This window comes from Thunnus thynnus, chromosome 24, assembly GCF_963924715.1.
Source record: "Thunnus thynnus chromosome 24, fThuThy2.1, whole genome shotgun sequence".
NCBI lineage: Eukaryota > Metazoa > Chordata > Actinopteri > Scombriformes > Scombridae > Thunnus > Thunnus thynnus.
In genome coordinates, this window is record NC_089540.1 from 18,409,833 (window position 1) to 18,426,235 (window position 16,403).

Genomic DNA, 16,403 nt, shown 5'->3' on the forward strand with positions numbered 1-16,403 from the left:
AACTATTTATGCACACGGAGCGCTTTCCAGTCAGATGTGAGGGCTAAATCAGTCCTGATCCCCGCTGGAGACGCGCGCATTCATCAGCTGCGGATATATAATGACAGACAGGAAAACAGGGTGCGCGTGCTTTGTCAACACAAAGCCGGTAGGTGTCAGTAAAGGCGCGTTCACGCCAGGTAAGTCACGCACACCTTGATCAGCAACATACACATGAAATGAAACGACACACACACACACAGCTCATTTCCATATAATTTAATTTAAAAAATAGATCTTTTCATATCTCTTCACCCACAATAACTTCATAAACATTATTGGATTTCTGTAAACAAACAACACTTAAATATCAACTATCATTCGTCCTAAAAATTTCTGTATTAAGCAGTAAAAGTTACATACAACTCGAGCACAAAACCCCATTTCACTATGAAACCGAATCCCTTAAATTTTTACCTTGAAATACCATTAATTTACCATTTAATAGTGATGAAACTGAGGTGTTTTATACGAGATTTTAAGGGATGATTATAGATCAATTAACGTATTGTGATTAGAGACTTTTACACAGACATTTAAAGTATTTGACAGATCAGATTAATGTATTATTAAGGTTGAGATTTTGGTTTAGGAAGTGCAAAATAATGATATTTTAAGGGATTCTCATTCAGTATTCAGGTGTTTTATAGGTTTGCACCATATTTCGGGTAAATTAATGGATTTTAATGGATTATCTGCATGGTTTAGAAGCTTTTTAGGGGGTTAAAACCCTTTAAAACTAATCAAATAACATGAAAGCCATCCTTTATTTTATACTTTAGAAGTGCCTTAATTATTCGCTTATGGTGAAATTTCACAGATGGCTTTCATGTCATTGTGTGAAGTGTTTTTAACCCTTTAATGCAGTGAGGAAACCCCATTAAAAGCCCTAAATATATTATAATCTGGTTATTTATCTCCTGATGAACCCCAAGCATGAGGTCAACATATTAAATACTTGAATACTGAATAAGAATCCCTTCAAATGTTAATTCATTTGCAACCTTAAACCCAAATGTGAACCCAGATCCAAACCTTCATTTATGTGTAAATGAAGGGGAAAGTGATGTAGCCCCTACAATTAATGATGGGTTTTAACTTACACCTCTAAACCAAACACCTTGATACATGATTGAGGTGTCTGGTTCAGTGTTTTCAGGAGTAAATTACAGATTATTTAAGAGTATTTTAAGGGATTTTTGTTTCATAGTGTTTTAAGGATACAAGTGTTATAAAAAGTCTGTTTGTGCACTTCTTTGTGGTCTTTCTGACTCTGAGTGCTCGTATTTGCTGTCTGTGTTTTGGGAGAATTTGTCTGTGTCAGTTCACAGCTTCTTATTCTTCTTTTTCCCTGTTTTTCCAGTTGAAAAACTCCCATGAGGCCTTAGCAGCATTTCGTCAGGTGGTCCATCATGGTCCCGTACAGCTCTGATGATGTCAGAGCAGGCGTGTATTTGGGGTACATCCAAGTCACAAGGTGAGGGGGGTTGAGTTTCTGTCCTCACCTGTCGGCCTGAGCCACGCCCAGCGGGTGGAAGCGTCCTGAGTCCAGCAGCATCCCCCCCAGCCAGTGTAAAAGCCGTGAGTACCAGTGGACCCCGTCCTCTTGGTACCCGACGGCGCTGGTCCAGCTGTGCATCAGTCTGAGCGGCGAGAAGGCCCAGTGAGCAAGGGATTGCTGGTCCACCACCGCGTAGCAGGATGCCACCACGCCGTCCACCACCAGCGTCCCCCGCTTGGTTAAAGGTGCAAATGCCCCCCTGCTCTCCCTCACAGTGACCCGGGTAATCCGAGACAGATGCCCCTCGCTGTAACTCTGTCCTGCGTTACCCTCCACCACCAGGACACACTGTCCCGGCTGGGCGTCGCTGGCGTACACAGTCCTCAGGGCGCCACGGGCCGGCACCCCTTCTGAGCAGTTACCCTCGGATACAAACAGCAGATGGGCGGCGGTCAGCGAGAGGTGGGCGCCAGCTTCTGTCTGGAGGGTGTAGAAGAGCTTCTGGGTCACTGGGTCGCGGTCCAGGAAGGTCACGACTTCATCGTATACCAGCTCACCGCTGCCGTCGCTGCCAGATGAGGTCAGGACTCGCTCGCCAGGTCGCAGGTCACGGATGAACTTCTGATGGCCGTCCTCCAGACTGACCAGCGCCTCGCCGGGGAAACAGCCTCCAGACTTGGCTGCCACTGAGTGATCTGAAAGACAAACAAGAGACACAAGAAGATTTTAAAAGATGTAAATATTCGTGAAGTATAGAAGCCCAAACCTGCCAGAAAAATAACACGTAAACAATTAAAAGTTAGGAAAGACAGAAACAATGAATCATAATTATAAGATACAATTTCAAATGATGCTGTTTTAATTCAAAATTATGGATACTATTCTCTATCTTTGAGTAGTTGGTCAAAACTATGAGATAATTACAGTTAAATTTATGAAATTGTCATAAATAATCATTTTGACTTAATCTTATAATTTTGAAAGTCAAAATTTTTATTTAATATCTTATATTTAGACTTAATAGCTTAATAAAAACGTACGAAATTTAATAATACTGGCTTAATAACTCATCATTTTGACTTACTATCTCAAAATATTTCATAACTCTGACCTAGAATGTCACAATTTGTACGTATACATTTTTGATTTGCTCTCTCAAGTCTCTTTTGACTAAAAAGGTAAAAAAATAAACTTATTATGAATTGAAAAGTCAAAATTTTGGCTCATAATTTGAAATAAAATGATAAATATTGAATTTTTAATCATAATTTTTATTTATGTGTTAAAATTTGAATTTACTATCTAATTTTTACTGTAAAAAGTCAGAATATAGACTTGCTATCTCAGAATTTTAACCTACATTGAGTCTTTTAATATTTGCCGTTCCTTACATTTCTTCTTATATTTTTCTGGCAGAAATGGACCTCCATACTAAAAGCTTGGCCACACAATAAATCTTTCCAACTCCCTTAAACTAAATATTGACTTTTTTTCTTTCCCACACTCGACATAAAAGAACAATAACCGAGCTGCCAGATAAAAGCTCCTGTTTTTCAACCCTGCATGTGTGTGTACACGAGTGTCCGGGCAGGATTATGTACGTGACAATGCGTCCAGGCACTTGAAAGTGACTCTTGAGGACTGTCTCAAGTCTATCTGGGGATAAATATTTGGGGAAGGTAGGAAAGCCAAGGCCAGGTGATAAGATAAGTCACCTGAAGGAGGAAGGAGCAGAGCAGGAAAACCAGCCAGCAGGTTAATCATCTGACAAACCGACAGCAACACAGCTTTAAAAGATCTCTTCAAGGTTTAACATTGAACCGAATTTTCAGTTTCAGTGTGACGAAAAATGTGAATTTGTAAAATGTAAAAAGAGTTTACATTATACAAATATAATCATGATATAATTAAACATTTATGACTTTTTACATAAATTGACAGTATAATTATAAAATTACTCAATTCAATTTATATATGTTTTTTGTAAATTATTTATTGTGTACATTAATTTATTAGATTTTTATATAATTATATGTATTTTGTATATTTTTTAAATATTTTTTTATAACAGAGCCCGAATTTGTCAGGTGTACATTTTATTATATTATACGTAATAAGTACAAATTTTGGATTAGCAAGTATAATTTTGACTTATGTCACGATTTTGATTTCATCAGTCAAATTTTGCAATTTTGATGTATTATCTCAAAATTATTACTTAAATCTTATAATTTTATAGTCATAAATTTGACCTATTATCACAATTTTCTTTGACATGTCATTGATTTTACTTTAAATCTCAAAATTCTGACCTAGCGAGTCCATATTTTGACTTATATCACAATTTTGACCTCAAAAGTTTAATAATTTTGACATAAAATCATAAATTTGACTTGTCACTCTTGGATTTAATGCAATTTAAACTGATTTTGGATGGAGATACCTAGATATACTTTGGAATTAGCCTGCTTTATTATCTTTGACATAAAATATTAACAACACTTTTTAACATTCTCTTGTGTTAATTAGTTTTTTAATAAGAAATATTTATTTGAGAATACAAATTATAAATGTGAGAACATGATTTACTACTTTGTGCACACAAATTGTTTTTTCCCCACACTGCCTGGCTACCTATTTTTTTTACAACAGAATATTCATAAAATTTTATATACTTTAAAAAAAAAAAAAATTACACCTTGAATGCTGTAGGCACAATTTTTTAACTTGACATCCAAATTTGGCTCCAGGCCCGACCACCAGCAGAAACGCTACTTCCCCTTCGCATGTTGTGAAATGTAGTCATGTTATCATAATCTAACTACTCTTCAGTGTAATTTTCTGTCTTTGTCTATCTTGTAAAAAAAGATAAAGTATCTTCCTGGTTAAATAAATAGATACAAATAAACTCGGGGTTTTCTGAAAGTGATGCAGCATCTCATGAATCGTCTTTTCCACGTTGCCTTTGAGAGAACAATGGATTTAAAATCTTCCTCATGAGCATGATCTAATCCTAACTCCTAATCCTGAACCATATGCTTCATCATACAGACACTGCTCCTCCATTATCAGACAAAAACTGCCATAAATAGTTTTTAAATAACATTAGTTTCCCATATTATGTCACTATGGAACAAAAGATATTACCTTCCTAACTCTCTTCCTGGATCGACCACAGAAATAATTCTCATCTTGTTCATCTGAAGCAGCTGAAGTCTGAGGTGAAAGTGTTGAGTGTTAATAAACTCCATTAATCCCCGTGTTTCCTCCTTTTCTCATGTGTCCCCCCTTTTTTCAGTCCAGTCCTTCATCTACAGCGGTCCTGCTGCCCCCTAGTGGTTACTTCCTCTTGCTCAGCTGCCCCCCGTTAAGTGCCTTTAAGAAGGATTTGGGGGATTTGTTGTTGGAGAGCTCCTCAGTTACAACTCAATCTTTTCTTTTCCTCAGCTGGCTGGATTTGTCTTCCCGAGACTGATTTCTTTTCCTTGTCTTGTTTTGAGGAACTTTGAGGAAAAAAACAGGGGAAAAAGAGGAGAAATCAAAAACATGAAAAAAATACCAACTTGATTGGTTGCCCGTCTGATCAAGTCAAGGACTGGGCCCTCGCAACCCGATCTGGGAGGGAAGGAGAGGAAGAAGAAGGAAGGGAAAAGAGAGATACAGTAGGAAAAAGGAAAATCTCAGTTACCACTCAGTGTAAAATGTGTCGGAGGGGGTTTAAACTCTGATGCATTTTTACAAGCATGTGTGACTTTCAGCACATTTTGGGTGGCACACTTGTGTTACTTTTCATGCTAACTGCACATTTTCCCAAAACACACTATATGTTGTTATGCACAGATGCTCTGTTGAATATGTTGAACCTTGATGAGAATGTGTTACGTCCTGACCACTTTTATAGCACCAGCAAAATGTCTGCAGAGCTCAGCAGCTGATTGGATACCACAAGAGAAAAGAAACATCTCAATAGGCAGTCAGTATCTAATCTGGAGTATACATTTTATTAGATTTTTTTCTACTTATCATTTCAATTAAACTAATAATTCTGGTTTAGCGAGTGTGACTTGTCACAATTTTAACTTAAAAAGTCATAAATTTGATGTCATGAGTCAAAATTTTTAACTTAGTATGTTGTTTTGATATATGTCAAAAATTTTACTTAAAAAATTTTGCAAAGTATCTCGTAATTTTCAAAAATAAGTCATAATTTTTCTTTAAAATCTGACTTATAATAACATAATTCTGGTTTACCAAGTATAATTCATGTGACATGTCAATTTTGACTTAAAAAGCAAAATTTTTGATGTAATCAGATAAAATGTTTGACTTAGTAAATTGGAATTTCTATGTATTATCTCAAGAATGTAACTTCAAAAGTCACAATTTACTGAGTATCTCATAATTTTCAAAAATAAAAGTTGTAATTTTAGTCTATTGTCCCCATTTTTCTTTAATATCTGATCATGTTTACTTACCAAATCTCATAATTGTGGCCTAGCAAGTCCATAATTTGACTCCACAATTTTGATGCCATGAGTCAAAATTTTTGATTTGGCATCCTGTAGTTTTCTGTGTATTATGTCAAAATTGTAACTTCAAAAAATTTACTTAGTATCTTATAATTTTCAAAAAGAAAATCCTAATTTTTCTTTAATATCTTTAATATCTGATAATTTTTACTTACTAAATCTCATAATTCTGGCCTAGCAAATTCATATTTTGACCTATATCACTATTTCTTTTCATAATTTTGACTCATCATTCCTCACATTTCAAATTATTTAACGAGTTAGCTCATAAATGCTAATCTTCTCTGTAGAGTCATTTACAATAACCATTATGTTCAAGTTTTTGTTGCGTTGTGCACAATATACAGGCTTTATAGCTTCTTAAATCACCTGACAGTGGTTGTATAAAGTACCACTGAGCCTGCATCTGTGTGAGTAAAGCGAGAAAGCCGTTAACAGCTCACAGAGGCAACGTTTCAGATGTGATGCAGAACATGGCCTGACTCAGGGAACATGGGGGGGGGGTGAGTGGCAGATGAGAGAGATGAAGATGACAGAAAAATATAAGAGCCAGCAAGCGCCCATAAGATGCAAGCAGGAAGAGAGTTAGCTGGCGGTCAGGGATAGAAGAGGAGTGAAACCAAAACTGTTAGAACGGAAAAGGAAATGGCAGCGGAAGCAGTTTCTTCCAAATGCTGTCGTCAAATTTCTGTCAGTGTTTGAATATCAGATAGGAAAATGCATCTTTGTGGCAGCGTTGAGTAATTTATGCTTCTCTTACTGTTAGACATTCATTTATTTATTTATTTATTTATTTTTAAATACAGCTAAATTTACATGCTACTTGTAGGGCTGGGTATTGTTCAAAATTTTTTGAAACTAGTGCCTGAGTTTAACAATCAATACCACTTTTACCACTATTTTATGGAATATTAACATGTTCTTCTACAAAACGTTAAATGTTTCTGAATATAAGCCGCTGTAATAGATCTTGTAGTTATAAGCAGATATGATATATAACTTCTTTTAGGAACAGCTTTCATTTCATATGTTTATCCGGCAGCAAACACTTCACTTATAGTGTGTTATAAATGGTTTATTAACTGTTTATATAGTGAGTATTAATGCTGAATAAGGGGACTTAAAAAAAATGTTTTTGTGGCTTAAACTTAATATTAGAGTTTGGTGTGCACCAGTTCTACCTTCATTAAAAACATTTCCCAGAAAGCCTAATGTATTCTTCTATTCTGCAAATTAGAAGAATATAAATTTTTCAGAGAAAGCAGATGCATGAAAAGAACAGGGCGCATGTTTTGCTTTCTCTGCATGCTCTCCCTTAACAAAAAAAAAAAAAAAAAAGCTAAATCTTGTTATTTATGAAATTGCATTCAGCAGTAGTGCAGTTTTCAGCCGCTGTGGTCCCTCACCTGACTTGACGCTGCAGTGGATGTGGGCCTTGGACTCATAGTAGACCCAGTCGAACCCGGCCTCCACCGCCAGTCGAGCCAGCATGGCGTACTTGTTCCTGTCCCGGTCCGAGGTGGTGATGTCCACCGCCCGGCCCTCGTAGTGCAGCGACTCCTCCGAGTGATGGCCGTCCTCGTCCCAGCCCTCGGTGACCCGCAGCCGGACCCCGGGCCACAGGTTCATCACCGAAATGGCCAAAGAGTTCAGCTTGTCTTTGCAGCGCTGATGAAGACGAGAGAACAGGACTTATTGTTAATTTGAATTTTGGAATGAATGTAAATATGATAAACAGCTCTAAATACATGTCCATATACAGCATGTAAACATACACTATATGGCCAAAAGTATGTGGACAGCTGCATATTGCTACCAAATGATAGTTGAACATGTAATTATCTTCTAGTTTCAGGCTTTCCACCAGAATTTTATCCCATTCAGCATCAATCTATGGAAGTTTAAGAGCACCAGCTGCAAAGAAATCCATCTTTGTTACATAAAAGTAGGTTTAAATGTTGGTTTAGTATATTCAACAGCTACATAATAATAATAATAATAATTATAATAATAATAATAATAATAATAATAATAACAGAAAGCTGCCTTAGTTTGAGAGATGTGGACGTTTACCAGGCAAGGAAGGTCCAGTGAAAACATGCTATCCAATTGCATCATGGGAAATGTATGATCTAGTGTTTTAGGGGGTAAAAACATTTTATTCTGCCACAAGCACTTCATTTAAAACTTTACTTTTTGAATTCAAACTCAGAACTTGTTTATTTATACATCTATTATGGTTGAATACATTATTAATTATCAAAATGTGTTTTGTTTATTCAAAATATGAATTAATTGCTTAAAAAGAAGAAATAACTGAAAAACAACAACAATAAAATAAAAATGTAAAAAATGCAGCAGTGCCGTACATTCAGAAGTCAGTTGAGGTTGTCTACATATTTTATATACTGTATATATACAGATGCTATACAGGCAAAGAGAGTTTAATTAAAATATGCTATTGAGTTGCATTATGGGAAATGTAGGACTCAGTGTTTTTGGATCTCTCAGTGTTTGTTCCATCAAAACTTTCATTGAAACTTTATTTTTTCTATTCAAACACAGAACTTTATGCATCTATTTTGGCTGTTTTCTGATTTTTGCTCAACATAGTTTCCAAAAATATATATAAATCTCTTCCAAAAGCAAAGTAATCCTTCAGTCTCTCTCCCTCAGCTCTTCTTCCTGTCACATGACGCTCCTCTCTCTGACCCTTGAACTCCTTCCTGCTGTGCGTCTCAAATCTTGATGACGTGGAGGTTTAAACCCGACCAATCAGAGGAAGCCTGAGCTCTTTACAAAGACTCATTCTGCCTGCACCCATGAACCTCACCAAACCCCCGTCACCCCTCTGTGGCTCCAGCCTTCCCACAATGCACCCCTGCTGTCCCAGCTCGGCCTCATGTTTGCTCTCTGTGGTGAGCGAAGGGAGCCGGGAGGCTATGTTAAGGATGGATGGAGGGGTGAGTGGGTGAGGGGGGGCGGGGGGGGGGGGGACTGCTACCTGAACAAGAGGTCCTCAGCGTCCCTCTAAACCTGGAGTCTGGTCAGGGTGAGCAAACAGAAGGTGAGAGGGCCTATTGAGGGACTCGTAAACTCCCTCCTGCTCTAAATAACGCTAATAAATCCTCCTGTCTGCCTCGTTTATCAAATCGACACCCAGGCCGCATTGTTAAAGCGGCCGAGGGCGTCAGAACATGTCAGGTGACCTCTAACACACACCTGGTCTGATTTTTTTCTCAGGGAGGGGCTACATGTTCGGCTCCACCCATCACACCAAACATTTATAAATAGTCTTTCAGCAACGAAAAAGACACCAATAATCTCTGAGGAACACACAGAAGACTCCAAACTCAATGTGTCAAATGTCTAATGTTGAGTTACATTATTTATTTAAACATTTTTTACTCAACCAGTAACTTTTCATGTTTTTCTTGCTGTAATCATTCCTCCTGTTCATACTGACCTTATAATGTAAGTGATGAATCCACAGTCCTCCTTCTGTGCAAGAATGTATTTAAAAGTTTATCTGAAGCTAATATGAAGCTAAATCAAGTAGATATCTTTCAACGTTACAGTCTTTTTAGTGTTAAAGTCCCTCTTTTTGTTACTATACTTCCACCTGCAGCTCAACAGGGAAACACAAAGATGCTAAAAAAGACTGTAAATGTGTCAGATATCCACTTGATATGACTAACTCAGACTGCTGAAGCTGAATAGAAGCTTCACATTAACTTTTAAATGCATTTTTAGCACAAAACGAGGATCTTTGAACAGCCAGTATGAACAGGAGGAATGAAAACCTCTTTCTCTGTTCATATAAAACACCTGAGAACTTCTCCTTCGACTTGTACAACTGTGTCAATCTCATCCAAGTTTGTCGTCATTTTTATGACCGTATATTTCTGTTTTTCATGGGTGTGGTGGTGTAACTTTGAATCAATGAATGAACACCATTGTTAATCCAAACTACAAAAACTGATTGTTTCTCTAAGCAGCAGATCTGTCTGATAGATAAACCTGGGCTGTATAAAGCTTGTATCTTGTCCAATTTTCCACAAGAGAAGAATTTATTATTAAAAATGGCAAATAATGACCTGAAGAGGGTGCTGTTTTTCTTTTTTAAAAGGTCAAGACATTTCAAGACTGGTCCAATATATAATATACAATATATAATATATATAAATAAAGTTGAAATTTTGTAGTTTTGTCACCATATCTCAACCTTTACTTGCTGGATTTGGATGAAGCTTTAAAAGGATGAGACTTATAACAACACTGACCTCTAAATGAATGAAGGAAAAGTGTGTTGACTAGAACGAGGCTGCAATTTTAGTAATACTTTAAAAAAAAAAAGTTATTTTCTTCATTAGTTTTGCTTATTTTTAACTTTACCCCCCTGTACTTCATCTAACTTGCAGGAATGATGCATTTTTCTTTCCTAAAATGTCCATTAGGACCGTTTAACTGGCCTGCAATGTAAGAATTAAAAAGTGTGAACTCCTACACCGTCAGATATGAAACATCTTGTATTCAAAAAAGGTCAAAATCTAAACTTTTAAAGTGTCTAACTGCTCTGATTTGGCTCAATCAGCAGCTCGCAGCCTCTGAAAGCTTCTCTCAGTGATGCAGCGCTGCATGAATCTCAGTCTATTAAGGGTGAAAACTGGGATTAAACCCTATAAATGTCTTTTTCCATGTTGGCTGTGATAAGAATAGCTCGTGGCTCGGTGGCCACAGATGCCTTTTCACAGTGTTCAGTGTGGATCTGAACGTCTCGTGTTTTCTCTGTGCGGTCGAGAGCAACGAGCTGGACTTCATAAATCAGACGATAGATTTTGTTGGTTTTCCTTTCAAGGTGTACAGATCGACGGGGGTTTCTGTAGGAGCGGTTTTAGCACTAAACCGCTGGGCTGCACAAACATTGGACGCACAGGCTGACAACATGCGCCTATGCACACCTCCGCGCTGCAAAAAATGTCCCTCTGAACAGGCCATTTAGTCACATGTGGCGTCTAATAGTCTTGTGTTCTTGAGATGAGGGGACAAAAAATCTACAAAAAAGAAAAGGCTAAAGATTACTTCCCTTGTTTCCAATTCAATGAGCTCATTTTTTAAAGGATTTTCTTGAATTAAATCTGCCTTTTTGGAGCGATACGCATCAATGTCTGCACGAAATCCCTGAAATGAGAGAACATGTAATGGAAATAAGTGAAATAATTTTGCAATTTAACATGTGCTTTGAAAAGAAAACATATCTACTAATAGCTAAATGTGACAAAATGACTCTTTTTGCAGTGTGGCTTCTCCCCTGAACAGTCGCGTCTGTATGCAGCAGCGGAGCGCCCAGGAAAAAGCGAATAAAAACTCAAGAGGCAGAAAAAAAAAACCCGGTATAATTAAGGCTTCATCACAAGTGAAGTGGGTTATTTTTGCACATGTGTGCTGCGAAAACAAACAAAAAGTAACACGGAATAGTAAAAGACAAACAGGAGGCTGTCTGCTGCGGCTTGGAGCCCATAAATTGTGTGCAGGTCAGCGCCGTTGACGCGCAGCGGCTCGGGGGTGCGCGCTGCAAAAAATGTCAGTCTAGGGAGGGTTTTTTTTAAAGACTCATGAGCATCCTCTTTCTTTCATAATGTGCAGCTTAACTGAAATCTCTCTTTTATTTATTTGGTTGCACTTTTTTTGCAGGAACTGTCTCACAGAAGCACATCTTAAAGTAAAGCAGAAACACTACATTTGGATAAACTTACTCGATCTCGGAAGGTTTATTCGCATTAAAAGTCTGTTTAAAATCAACTCATCCACTCTTGCAGATTCTGCCTCACGCTTTAAAAAACACATTTATCTGCTCTATTTCACACTCAGCCCCTAAGCTCCAGTGACTCTCTTCCCCGGGTGGATATTTCTTGCAGTGCGCGCAGCGAGGTGACAGCTCCAGACGGGAATGCGCGCTTTCATTCCCCACGTGGGTCTGTGGACATAAACGCTGCAGCTCGGAGAGGAAGCCCGCGGTCACAAGAGCCAGATATAAATACTTTATTCCTGGGGAAATTGGGAGTCAAATAAATTCCACCCGGGGCCACATCAATGACGGTGTCGTAAAAATTTTTGACAGTCCAAAAGGCGACTGTTAACTCTGGCCAGTCGGGCTAAAAACGAAAACGGTAAACATCAGTACACGCTTGACCCGGGCTCTAACCAAATACGACTTTTGGCTGTTTTTCCACCAAAAAACATGATGTAAAACAGAGGACATAGTGTTTTAATTAAGAGCGACCGCTTTTCCATACATTTTTAGACGGGGTTGCCCTCTTTTACGCACGAGCTGCCCACAGTGAACCTCTGAAACTGGAGCAGAAGAGCTGTGATTCAAAACTGGTCACCTACACAATTCACACACACACAAACTCAACTGTGTTAAAGCTGCTGCAAAGTTTTTCTGGAACAAGACTGAAGAATGAGTTGTGCAAACAGAAAGATTTTGTAATCAGAGTTTCCCAAAAGAGCAGCAAAAAATATCCACCTTAAAACTATTTTCATCTCAGGAAAATAGTTTTATTAAAAGAAATAAACTTCCAGAGAGGCTGCTGCTGCTGTGACTTTCGGTAAAAACACGTGTTGCTCTTGAACAGCTTTGAAAACAATATGTCTCATCTGATTTAAAATGAACTTAGGAGACACAAGATAAACACGGATTGGGTTGTTAAGACAGATTGCAGTAATTTTGCAGTGACGAGCCTTGAGTCAACAAGAAATGAGGATAAAGATAACAACGTCCACGAGTTTAAAGACAGGGCAAAGTGCGCAAAGTAATGCACTGAATGCTTACAGACCAGGCTAAAGGGCACTACGGTAGCCGGGAGGGTTACCTGTGTCATCATGCGGTCTGCACCTGTGTTCTCCTCATCCTTGAAGATGATGTCGGGGTTGTAGTTCGGGGTGAGCTCCTTGAAGCGCTCAGAGTTCCGGGTTATTTTCCCTTCGTATCTCCCGCTGGCCCCTAAAGTCTTCTCGGCCACGTTGGGGCTGAACTGCTTGTAGGCGAGCGGCGCGAGCTTCCTCGGTGACCGCCTCTTGCCATAGCCTCTACCCGGCCCGCAGCCCTCGCTGACCGGCGAGAGGAGAAAGGCGCACCCGGCGAGGCACGTCACCAGCGTCGGGAGCAGCATTCCACCCCGGGGCCGGTGTGTAACCCCCGGGCGGGTGGCCAAAATGTCACCGCTGTATTTCTTTGATGTGCCTCCCCCCCGCGTGGGCTCCCCTTTATAATTTTAGAGTGGAGGTAACGGAGCAGGACTCATCCCCGAGTCCCCAAAAGTCGCCATTCCCGGCGCGTAAAAGTGGCCAGTGCGCCGCTGGAGACGAGCTGGAACGACCTGAACCTGTCCTCTGAGCTGCTGACACTCTCCTGTCCCGAGTGCACGCAGAGGCAGGGGCATAAATAGGCGAGGTGAGTTTATCTTGGCAGGCAGGTTCAAAGCTGCCTCTCTGTGTCGGAGCTGTGAGAAACGGGCTTCAGACAGACACAGAGGCGCGCGGTGCGTAGGCTGGCTGCGCCTTTTGGGCACGGCGGTCAAAGGGTGTCCCCGCAGCGGTTTCTGCCTCTCGGGTTTTTTCTCAATGCGTCCCTGTGGCGCAGGGCTGTTGGCAGAAATGGAAATGGAAGAGATCCTACTACAGTATAGATGAGGTGCCGCGGGAGAAGAAGAAGACCGCGCCCTGCTGGACCTGCCCTCTGCTCCGTCCTCTCCTCCCACCGGGGTGGCACAGGCCCCGCGGCCGCCTTCATCTGTTTATTGTCAAGCCGGTGTTTCAGCCAAAAGGACACACAAACACCGTGCCACGAGACTGTCAGGGCTGGCGCGTGCTCACTCTGTCCCTTTGGACCCTCGTCTTCAAGTCAAGACGCGGGAGCAGGAGCGCAGGTGCGCGCATTCAGACCTGCGCTCCGAAACGTTCTCACCCCTCCCTTAAAGATTTCAGACTAGGTACAGAATGACGTAAAAGTCTGAGCTGTAGGTGAGGAAGTAATGAACTCCTGACCGTGAACACACCTTTATCCGCTCTCTCACTGTGCAGACACCTTTTACTGACATTAAACTAGCCCTCATGTTCCCGGGAAACTCCCAAGGACCCTCTCAAGGGCTCAGGAGCCCAGTTTGGAAGTTCAAAACATGATTATAATGAGTATTTGGTGGTAAAGTGTTGAAATTTACTAGTTTCTCTGAACTTTTTCAACCTCAGTGACTCTCAGTGGTTTCCTACATTTCCCAGAACTCCCTTTAACAACCTGACAGAGAGCGGCCTTGAACTTTACACATGCAGACAGAGAGCACTGCTGATACATGAAGAGCTCTTAAATTGCATTGTTTGTTTTTAATGCAAACAGCTTCAGATCCTGTTCTGCATTCTGGTCTTTTCTGCTCTGATCAAAAACCTTCGTTATGAGGTATTTAATTCACTGCATTAGCCAAAAACAGACAAAGACATCTGGTTATTTCATCAAACAACAGTTTCTAAATTACAGGAATCAGGGTCTGAATTTAGTTCCTGTCCCAAGAAGTCCCCAATGGACCAGGAACTATTGGGTCCAACCACAACACATAGACTCTGAACTTTGAGAGGCAGCTGGATTTGTGAGATCATGTGAGAATCCATCTTGTCAGGCTTCAAGTTATACGCTTGTGTCCGAAGCACCGATGGTTCGGATCAATCAGTGTCCAGCTGCCTCGCAAGGTGACAGACAGATGGTTCATCCAATCAGCTGCCGAGTACTTTTTTAAAGTTCCTGCAACTTTTCCGAACAGTTTCCACGGACGACTTCTCAGATGGTTCTATGTAACAAACCATCTAACGCATCAGGTTACTGAAATCCTGCCACAGCAAACATGATGTTTTGCTGTTATATATGTATCAACGCCAGCATGAAGAGCTGCAATGATTAGTCAATGAATCGATTAGTTGTCAACTATTAAACTAATCGCCAGTTTTATTAATTGATTCATTGTTTAGAGACATTTTTTTAAAGAAAAAATGTTCAAATTCTCTGATTCCAGCTTCTGGTTTCTGGTTTCTTTAGTCTCTAGGACAGTTAACTGAATATCTTTGTGTCGTCATTTCAGGTTTTGGGAAACATTGATTGACATGTTTCACCATTTTTTGACACTTTAAAGACCAAACAACTAATCAATTAATATAGAAAACAGTTGCAGCCTTAATAAGATTATATTTACCCATTTTCACTGCAGTTCTTTGAGAAATTTATAACGTAGTACAAAGTCAAGAGGTAACAACATGCTCGGTGGCGTCTGCTACACAGAACTACTCTCCGGAGACTGAAAACACGATGCTGTTATTAGTCTTTGGAGCCGTTTCTAAACAAACTAACGTGACCAAACATGTCACCCAGTGCAGGAATCAGATATATCAGACTATGATACACACACAACACTTGTTAGTAGATCAGTTCATTGATGGTTTTTGGATCCAAACATGAAGATTCATAAGAAACATCAGCTGTGAGATAAAAAGGACAACGAGGCGTCTGCAGAGACAGATACAGCAGCGTGCACTGAGCCGGCTGACTCTGTCATTGTGCTGGAGATCAGCTGTGGATAATGCAGCGAGGGGAAAGGTCCGGTTTCACTAACGGAGACACGACACCCAACACCCCGCCGCTGAGCCCGCTGAGCCCCCTGCTGATGTCATACCCTCCATTGATGGAGGACAAACCGGGGTCCGAGGACCATCAGCGGGCCTTTATAAAGGATTCAGGGGGTCTGTCCATTCACAGGATCACAAGATAAATAAAGGAGGAAAACACAAACATAAAATGTGATATAAAGCCTTACAAAAAAGATGAATATATCTTTGCTCGTGCAGAAGAAGAAGAAGCGGCTTTTCAGCAACGTTTGTCACACAGAAACACTTGAAATCTGTCGGAGTCGTGCAAGCAAACAGTGACTTTTCAACTAAAAACTTCAATAGCATTCCCAAGATGCTGCAACACCTTGAGTCAACATCTCACTGAGCTCTGAAAAGAGAGAGAGAGAGAGAGAGAGAGCGGCCGCTGCTCTATCGACCGCCGTCAGCTCATTATGTTCCCTCCATCCTTCTGTCTGAGCTCAGGAACAAAGAGATGTGACTCCACAATGCATCTTTTCACGAGATTTTGCAGATTTAACACAGAAGAAATGTAAAGAAAAAGATGTCTATGAGAAGACAAAAATGTTTTCTGAGCAAAAATGTTAAAAAGCGGAAAGTTATTGTGGACAAGAGTCTTAAATGACTCGTTTTTCAACACTAGAAAGGCCAAATCATGTCACGTT

At 40.0% G+C, this 16,403-nt stretch overlaps 1 protein-coding gene across 1 annotated transcript; it reads right to left on the reverse strand.

Moving 5' to 3' along the window:
* Window positions 1–1,401: 1,401 nt before the first annotated feature.
* Window positions 1,402–16,364, reverse strand: LOC137176769 (indian hedgehog B protein-like). The gene is made up of 3 exons (XM_067582683.1): window positions 12,945–16,364; window positions 7,476–7,737; window positions 1,402–2,235 (listed from the first exon to the last, which is right to left on the reverse strand). The coding sequence occupies exons 1-3, from the start codon at window positions 13,242–13,244 to the stop codon at window positions 1,541–1,543; spliced, it is 1,257 nt and encodes a 418-aa protein (XP_067438784.1). The 5' UTR covers window positions 13,245–16,364; the 3' UTR covers window positions 1,402–1,540.
* Between the last annotated feature and the right edge of the window lie 39 nt (window positions 16,365–16,403).